This window comes from Peromyscus leucopus, unplaced genomic scaffold (assembly GCF_004664715.2).
Source record: "Peromyscus leucopus breed LL Stock unplaced genomic scaffold, UCI_PerLeu_2.1 scaffold_1263, whole genome shotgun sequence".
In the NCBI taxonomy this organism is placed as follows: Eukaryota; Metazoa; Chordata; class Mammalia; order Rodentia; family Cricetidae; genus Peromyscus; species Peromyscus leucopus.
The window spans coordinates 1-9,301 of record NW_023504406.1 but is presented as its reverse complement, the minus strand read 5'-3'; the positions used below and the strand labels follow the sequence as shown (position 1 = coordinate 9,301).

At 41.6% G+C, this 9,301-nt stretch overlaps 1 protein-coding gene across 1 annotated transcript; it reads right to left on the bottom strand.

Annotated features, from left to right (window-relative positions):
* Window positions 1-554: 554 nt before the first annotated feature.
* Window positions 555-3,947, bottom strand: LOC119087095 (transmembrane protein 184C-like). Its single transcript, XM_037201733.1, has 4 exons — window positions 3,716-3,947; window positions 3,588-3,624; window positions 1,722-1,927; window positions 555-656 (listed from the first exon to the last, which is right to left on the bottom strand). The coding sequence occupies exons 1-4, from the start codon at window positions 3,802-3,804 to the stop codon at window positions 578-580; spliced, it is 411 nt and encodes a 136-aa protein (XP_037057628.1). The 5' UTR covers window positions 3,805-3,947; the 3' UTR covers window positions 555-577.
* Between the last annotated feature and the right edge of the window lie 5,354 nt (window positions 3,948-9,301).

Here is a 9,301-nt window from a genome sequence, read left to right as displayed (position 1 = left end):
TATATATGTATTTACACTATTTTTTTTCAAGACAGGGTTTCTCTGTGTAGCTTTGTGCCTTTCCTGGAACTCACTATGTAGCCCAGGCTGGGCTCGAACTCACAGAGATCTGCCTGCCTCTGCCTTCTGAGTGATGAGATTAAAGGTGTGTGCCACTACCGTCTGGCTAAAATTTATGACTACATTTTCATATTTATCTCCCCCCTCCTCCCCGGCTGGAGCGGAGGACCGAACCCGGGACCTTGTGCTTGCTAGGAAAGCACTCTACCACTGAGCTAAATCCCCAACCCTTGTATTTACACTATTAATCAACATTGTTTTTTTACTTGTTTTTTCCATTTAAGAACATAGATTGTTTTTTAAGACAGGGCCCAGTCTGGCCTTAAACTCTCGATTCTCCTGCCTCTACCTTCAAGTGCAAGGATTATTTGCCATGAATCACTACACTTGGTTTCTGTTGTGCTGGGAATTAAAGGGCTTTGTGCATACAAGGCAAACACTCTTATCAACTGAGCTATATTCCCAGCCTTGTATCATGAAGATTAAAAAAAAAAAAAAAGCTAAGGGAAGGCCATACTTACAGTGCTGCAACAGTGGTAATTGATCTGATCACAGTGTACTGCAGCACTCCCAGTTTGCATCGAAAGAGCAGCATTCTGCAGAAGAAAGAGAACATAACATCTCAACTATTCAGTGGCATCAGAACATCGCAAAGCCTCCAAATTAAAAATCACTTTGACAAACGACACTAATTATATTGAATCCTGCCAATTTCATTCTCCTAAATGATAGTAGGGCAAGAATGTGGTGGCAACACGGAAATCTGAAGACCACTTTGAAATTATTTAATCACTTTATCTCCTAAAGCCTCCCTTCAGCTCCACTATAGTGCAACACAGAACAGAAGGACAGAAGAAGGTGCTGGGACCTTGGTCTTTTCCTGTTTCCCACTCTTGCCATGATACACTGCAAATCAACAGGACCAAATGAACTGAGTCTGTGAGTCAAATAAAACCGATTATCTCAGGAGCTTTGCTGTTAGAACTGATAGTGATGGCTCTAACTAACACAGGAGGAAAACGGAGTCACAAATGAACTGTGAGCTTGTGCACACGCACGTGTATAAAGCATTGACATTTAGGATGCAGCTTCCTGGTGAATGTGTTTACAGAAAGATTTCCTGGGACAGGCAAACTACCCTGAGGATGGGCGGCGATCCACAGGCTGGGGCCCTGGACTGAACACGAGGCAGTGAGCTGAGTTCCGGCTTTTCTCTCTGCTTCCTGACAGCAGATGCAGTATGACATCATGTACCTGCCACGTGCCTTTCCCACCATAAGGGACTGCACCCTCAACTGTGTTCCTAAGTTGCTTTTGTCAGTGACTTTGTCTCAGCAGGGAGACAAAGTACAAGACAATTAGCTGCGTGACCACGTGCACAATCTTTTAGGCTCCAATTCCCAACTGTAAAAAAGATGCTGATTAAACATTTTCTAAGGTTTTCTCCCTCAATACATTGATGAACTTTCCTATTGGGATAAGCAATGTTAAAAAAAAAAAAAACTCTCAACATGTACATTGTAATAATGTATTTTATTATCTTTCAAACTGTACTACGTGCTACGTAGGGTAAGAGCTCTGCCTGCTGTCCCCGCCCCTTGCAGAGAGCTGACTGATATTTCAGACCCACACAGAGGCCCGTTAAAACCAAACACACTTACTCTCCCATCGCCCACGGCGGACAGCAGCAGAACGGAAAGAGATGCTGTTGCTGATCTTTAGATTCCAGGTGTAATATCACGTTTGGCAACCGTATTGTTAAGTAGTTGTTAAAGAAGATCATAAAGTTATAGATCACGTAAGCTTCATAACAGTCTCTCCAGGTATCAATATATATTGCGATTTTTGGGAATTTCAAGGCCAACCACTATGGAAAAGCACAGATGTTAAAGAGAAATATTACGGACTCAGAAAATGTTACCGAAGACATTATTTTTCTTTTTGTTTTTTTTTTGTTTTCTTTTTTTGGGATGGGGATAGGATCTATGTAACCTGGATGCTCTGGAGCTCACTATGTAGACAGGCTGGCCTCCAACTTAAGAGTTCCACCTGAGTGATGGGATTAAAGGGATGCAACACCACACCTGGCTAAAGCCATTTTCTTTAGTTGTGTCTACTGTGGAAAATGTTTTTTCCTTTTATTTTCTTTTTTGGGGTGGGGTGGTATACAAATAAAAGACAATAACTAAAAAGCATGATAGCAAACTATCAGCATCCTTATGAGAATCTGCATCTATGGGTTCAGCCAACCCTGGAGCAGAAATATTTGTAACAGCCCCTGACCCCAGGTCTGCATTCTGGAACTCATTATACAGACAAGGCTGCCCTCGAACTCACAGAGGTCCCCTTACCTGCGTATGACACTGATATTCTATCAGGTGTCATAAGCCATCTAGAAATGACCATAAGGACAGGGGAGACACACTAGTCCATATGCTGATGCTAACCATTTTATATAAGGGAACTGAGCATCAGCACATTTTGATGCCTGGGGTGGGAAAGTATTCCCTTGTGGCTACGTATTGAGGAGGGTAATTACAATATTTCATTCTTTAAAAGATTAAGAGTCATTAATCTTAAATTTAATCAACTGAACAAAAAACGGCTACACATTAAAAAATATTTGAAATATCTGCATTTTTCATTATATTATCTTCCTTACCAACACTAACAACACGTGAACTTGGTCAGAGTCAGAGGCAGGGGGCTCTCTGTGAGTTCAGGACCAACCTGCTCTACATAGTGAGTTCCAGGACAGCCAGAACTACATAGTGAGACCCTGTCTCAAAAATATAAAAATAAATAAATAAGTAAAAATAGAAAGAAAGAAAAAGCTGGGTTGTGGTGGTGAATACCTTTGATCCCAGCAATCAGGCAGCAGAGGCAGGTGGATCTCTGAGTTTGAGGCCAGCCTGGTCTACAGAGTGAGTTCCAGGATAGCCAGGGCTACACAGAGAAATCCTCTCTCAAAAAAAAAAAAAAAAAAAAGAAAAAAGAAAAAAAATTTCACTATTAATCTCCTTTAAAAGTCAAAATTGTGTGTTCATTACTTTATTAAGCGTTCTTTAGTAAGCATAGTTGTGTCAGAAAAGAAGCAAGGCGGTGGTGGCACACACCTTTAATCCCAGCACTCACTGGGGAGACAGAGGTAGGTGGGTCTCTGAGTATGAGGACAGCCTGGTCTACAGTATGAGTTCCAGGACAGCCAGGGCTACACGAAAAAACCCTGTTTCAAAAAACCAGAAAGAAAAGTGTTACAAAAGAATTCCTTTTCTAAAAAGACTTACTTACTTTATTATTTTATGTGCATGAGTATTTTGTCTACTTGTATGCATATGTGCTATGTTAATGCCTGGTGCCTACAGAGATCAGAAATTGGATTCCCTGGGACTGGAGTTATAGTTGTGAGCTGCCATGTGGGTGCTGGAAATTGAACCTGGGTCCTCTAGAAGAGAAAAGTACTCCTTACCACTGAGCCATCTCTCCAGCCAAAGAATTCTTAACGAAATACAATAAAATATACTTACACTATCTAAACTGTATATTGGGACCATCCAAAGAATCCTACAGAAAGTAAAACATAAAAAACACTTAATATCATCTTTATGATTTAAGTCAGTCAATAGTAGTAATAGCAAATACATTAAGATTTGACCTCATAATAGGTTTTTGAAGTTTGGGTTGTGTGTAATGCATCAAGTGTTGCAGAATCCCCCAGAAGGACACAAGTACCGTCAACAGCATAAAGATACCAGCAATAAACCATGCTTTAGTATGTATTCCAACCTTGAAAAACAAAAGAACACATTGGTTTAGATTCTGATATTAAAACTATAAAGATCAATATTTTTGTCTTAAATTTTCATTAGATTACTGATACTGCTTGGTATTTCCCAAATAATTAGTAGCAATTAAAAAAAGATTTACTTTTTAAAAAATTCTATGTATGTGTGTGTCTGTGTGTGAATATGTGCATGTGTGAGTGTGGGTACCTGCTGAGGTCAGAAGAGGGTGCTAGATTCCTTGGGGCTGGAGTTACAGAGTGTGGTAGCACACACCTTTAGTCCCAGTAACTTGAGAGGCAGAAGGGTCTCTGTGAGCTCCAGGACAGCCTGACAAAAGAACCCTCCTCCTCATCCTTCTCCTCAAAGACAAACAAAAAGAATATTTGCATAGTATCTCTGCCCATTCCTAGTGTGTTATTTGCTTTCTGTATCTGATTCTTGTTTGCTGTTTATGAGCTATTTTGAGGAAATGCTCCAGTTAAGCCTCTAACCTTGAACACAAAAACAAAACCTTTCTTTGATCTTCTCAGTCCCCTCCACCTATTGTGCTATCATTTCTCGGCTCCTTCGGAGTCAAAATCTTCAAAACTCATATATTCTCCGGATTCTAAGTTTTCACCACACATTCGTACTTCAACAATTCTGTTCTAAGTTTGGTCCTCCCAGCTTCAGTGATCACTAAGCTCCACTGACCTTTCTACTTGTGAAGAGTGACAGGCAGGTTGGCAACAGTGCACACTATTCAGAATGTCCCCTCGAGACCCTCCTCCCGGGCATTCACTTCATTGGTTCCTTGTGAATTCCTGGGAAATGCTGGTGCCAGGTCCCTTGCTGCTCCTTCTCTGTGTCCTTGATCTCAAGCATTCTTTAACTGCGGACACTGTCTAAAGTCTGACCATTAGTATCTAGGTGTGCTCCCCTTTAGAGGTCGGAACTTAACCCCTATTGCAAACGGCCATATTTGGAGATAAGGCTGATGGGAAGTGACTTAGGTGAAATGAGGTCATAGTCTCATAGGGCTGGCGATCTCAAAATGAGATCGTTCAACCACCTGAGGATTCAGCAAGGGCATGGCCATCTGCAACCTGAGAGTACCTTCCCTAGACAGCAACCCTCTGGTCCCCATGATATCTGACTCCAAAATAGTTTTCAAGACTGAAAACACAAATTCCTGTTGAAGGCACTCAGTTCATGGTATACACATGTGCTTCTGTGTGTGTGTGTGTGTGTGTGTGTGTGTGTGTGTGTGTGTGTGTATGTGTGTGTGTGTGCAGGTGTGCAGGTGTGGAGGTCAGAGGTCAGCTCTGGGAAGTCAGCTCTCCTTCCAGCTTAGGAACCAGGGCATCTCTTGTTTCTGCTGCTGCGCTGCAGAGTGGAGGCAGCTGGCTGGCAAGCTTCCAGGCAATTCCGTGTCCACCTCCCATCTTGCCATAGATGCCAGTCAGGTGGGTCACAGAGAGGGAACTCAAGTGGTCGGGTTTCCTGGTTATTGCTCCACCTGCTGAGCTGTCTCCACGGCCCTTTATTATGGCAGAGAGTAGATTAAACAAGATGTGTACCTGCAGTTGAAACTGTTCTGAGGTCCAGACTTGCATATCCAAGTGCATTTTTTGACAGGCTCACCCGCACGTCCTCCATTAAACATTCCTGTCAGAACTTGAGGGACTCAACTTGGGGTGTTAGCAGTTTACACTGCAGATTAGAATTGGTCTTAAAGGTTCATGGCACTTTCAAACTACGCTTGAAGCTCACAACTAAGAGAATACTAAGTGAATTAAGTGCTCCAAGGAATATACTAAGTGAGGAAATTATATTTATATTAAGATTGCTATACCTAAATTTGGGTGGATATATTTTAAATGACAAAAATCTTAACAAATGAGAAATACTTAATTATTATATTAATAAATATAATTAAAAATACTTAAAATATTATAAGAGTCTTAAATAACTATGTGGACTATAATAAGAAAAGCCAACAAAAGTTTAGTGAACAAAATGACCCTCCAGACACGTTTGGACATATTGTTTAACTAAAATATTTTCCACACTCAAAAGGGGGGTCATGTACATGGTATGTCATAACTCTTCTAAAATAATAAAGTACTTTCCGGTTATTATTACTAATAATTCTAAGTTCATTTTATACATATATTACGGATATGTTAGGTATCCAGCTTGTAATACTTTAGTAATGTCACAACATGACGTCATGTTGTGACATCAACAAGTCACAAAAGGCAGCGGAGAGATGACTCAGGTAAGGGGCTTGCCTCCGATGCTGCACTGATCTCTTGAGCTCAGTCCTCACTCAGCACTCATGATGGAAGGAAAGAACAACTCCCCCAACTGGCCCGTGCTCTGACCTCCACAAGTGGCCATCCCACGAATACACCAACACCAAATACATAAAAAAAAAAAAAAAAGAAACAAATACACGAGGAACTTTTGTAAAACTTTTGTTTTGACTGAGGAGAAACTTCAAGGGCTGAGGAGTAACTTCAAGGAGCTGAGGAGTAACTTCAAGGGGCTGAGGAGTAACTTCAAGGGGCGAACGTAGCTCAGTTGGTAGAATGCTTGCTTGCCTCAAGTGCTCAAAGCCCTGGGTTCCATCCTCAGTGTTGAATAAACAGAAGCCCTGAGAATGTGGAGGTTGGAGAACCATCCTAGGCTACAAAGCAAGTTCCAAAACAGCCTGGTCTACATGAGACTTTATCTCATTAAAGAAAGAAACAAAAGATGGAACTTCAAACATAAAAACAATTAGCAAAGTCCAACTAACGGGAATCCTTTCGTTCCAGGAAGCAGGCTAAAAGCTTATAAAATCCAGAACGTAGCTTTCAAGGTAGTTTATCTGATCTGGTCAAGCCCAGTATCTGCACAGCAGATGTGATTTCAAGAATAGTTTTCTGGAACTGATGGGTACCGGCGAAGCATTCTAAGCAGCAACATTAACTGTTTTTCTCCACCAGGTTCCACCTCCACTTGTAGCGGCAAAGTGAAATCAGACGGGTCTGTTTAATGTTCAGAGATGAAATGTTTTTCTGACCCCCAAGCATTAAAGGCTGACAAAGGGATCCTGCCAAACAGACTAAGAAGGGTAAAGGTGCTGGACCCTCTTACCTTGTTCTGTGAAATTTCAAAGTACACAAGGTAACCAAGATCATGATGCTAATATAAGATGCTAATATACCAGAGGTTGGATCCATCGCCTCCAGTTTTTCCTATTGCACGCACAGGCCATTTTCATCAGTGAAAAATCATTGAACAGCCAAGAAAATGAACCAAATCAAGATTTTGACACTTTCTCTTCTTTAGCTGTTTTCTGTGAAGTCAGACGTCAGACCTTTATGATTGGGCAGCTAAGGAGGAGGGCGTGACTGTAACCAAGGTTACTGAAGGGCGTGGTGGGAGGGATGCAGAGGAGGGTAGTGGAGGATTGTTGGCTTCGCTAACTTGGCTGGTCTTAGTGAATCCTCAGAAGGGTTCCGGAAGTTGTAGGGACTGGGGACGGTTCAGAAACCCGTGCTGCATTCTTGAGACTTTGTTCCATCTAAAGGAAAGCCTTAGTGAGGGACAGAGCAGAACTTGAGACAGGCTTTTTTTCTGAAAAGGCTCCTTGGTTGTCTTTAAGGATGGAATTAGAAACTGGCTGGAAAAACACAGAATAGGAAACCTTTGCTTAGATTTCAGTCATTTGTTAAAGTTTAGAGCCTCAGGAGGGGTTTCACTGCATAATTCTGAACCGAGTAGAAGAATCATTCTAAAAAATTGCTTATTTGGAAGTAATTGCCAATATGAAATGTTCACATTTGGAACTTGTGTTAAAAAGTCCTACTCATTTATAATTCAAAAGGTTGGCATTCTGACACCATATTCTGTGCACTCAAAGCTTTTAGCTGTATAGGTTTGCAGAGCAAACAAATGGCAAATGGATCATAAGGTCTCTCTAAATCAAGGAGCAAGCAAACATTGTGTCTCAATTAGACACGTGAATATATATGGCCTATATCATTTTCTGAAATCAAACACCGTCCTACGTTCTTTACCTACAAGGGTTAGTTTTATTGTGGTGCTGTGTTATTCATTAAGCAGCACTGTTTACTACGAGAGAAAAGCCAGGAGTATGACAAAACCCACCGTAGGAGTTTATTAGGAGAAGGAACAGAGGGGAATGTGCTTTAGGCCTATGGGAGGTTGTGTATGGAGAGAGAGGAAGAAGGAGAAGAGGGGAGGAGTCTGTGACCTGCTTTTTATGGATGCCCCGCACGTGCACATATGGGCTTAGGAGCTGTGCCATGCATGCACATGGACTGCGTGATCACACTGTGTAAATTACACCGCATGCAGCGCATAGGGATTATGTAGGACATAAGGGGTGACTAAGCCTCTTGCTTGGCTGCTGAACATGTTGGCATGTAGCAACACTATAAGCTGATCTGCACAAAAGGACCGAGAGACATGGCAGTTTTCTGTTTCACAGATGAGAAGTTTCAAGTGATTGATTTGCCCAAAACTTAGCTGTTTTCTCTGACCTTGGAGTCTGCTTGATGTTTAAATATTTGGTTTGTCATCATCCTGCAACCAGGGAAATTCTGCCTTTTGGCCATGTGGGCAAAATGCTGTGGTCCCGAGTCTCCCAGAGATACAGATGGAATAGCGTATCCTTGTCACACTGTGACCCAGAGCCTGGAGACTGACTTCCACAATCTCTCCCCTATTCCTCCATTGATCTCTATTTCGCAACTTTCCTTAAAGGGCACTACAAATTTTGTTTGGTTGAAACTAAAATAGCTGGTTAGGGGGAATTCCTAATCTTAGTGAATACCTTGTGTATTGTTAAAGTTCTATAACCAAATGTCTTTACTGTTTACTTCTGGAAATGACAGTCTAACAGGGCTGTTTCTGTATGTTCAGCCACACACTCATTGCTGCCTACAGTCATCTTCCCCATTCTTTCTCATGGAAACCTTTTTAACATAATTTCTGAAATCTGTCTCAAATGCTCTAGCACCATACTTCATGTTTTGTTACAGCCATTAAATGTTTGTCTGTTTTCCTTAGACTGTGAGTTTCTCAAAAAGCTAAAATTCTTGAACCATTAAGAGCACTTATTAAAAACCAAGGCAATGAAGAGACAAAGGGTCAGATGCAGATTGACTGCATTTGTTTTGAGCTGGAATTCATTTTTGGTGAAACTTCTAGACAGCAACAGAGAAATCAGAGATAGTGAGTTTTTCATTTGAATTTTCTCACTCATAAAGGCTCTGCTTTATTTTGAAGATGTCCTTTCCTTCCTTCCTTCCTTCCTTCCTTCCTTTCTCCTCCTTCCTTCCTTCTCTCCTTCCTTCCTTCCTCCTTCCTTCCTCCTCCCTCTTCTTCCTCCTTCCCTCCCTCCCTCCTCCTTCTTCCTTCTTCTTCCTCCTTCTCCCTTCCTCCTCCTCCTCCCTTCCCTC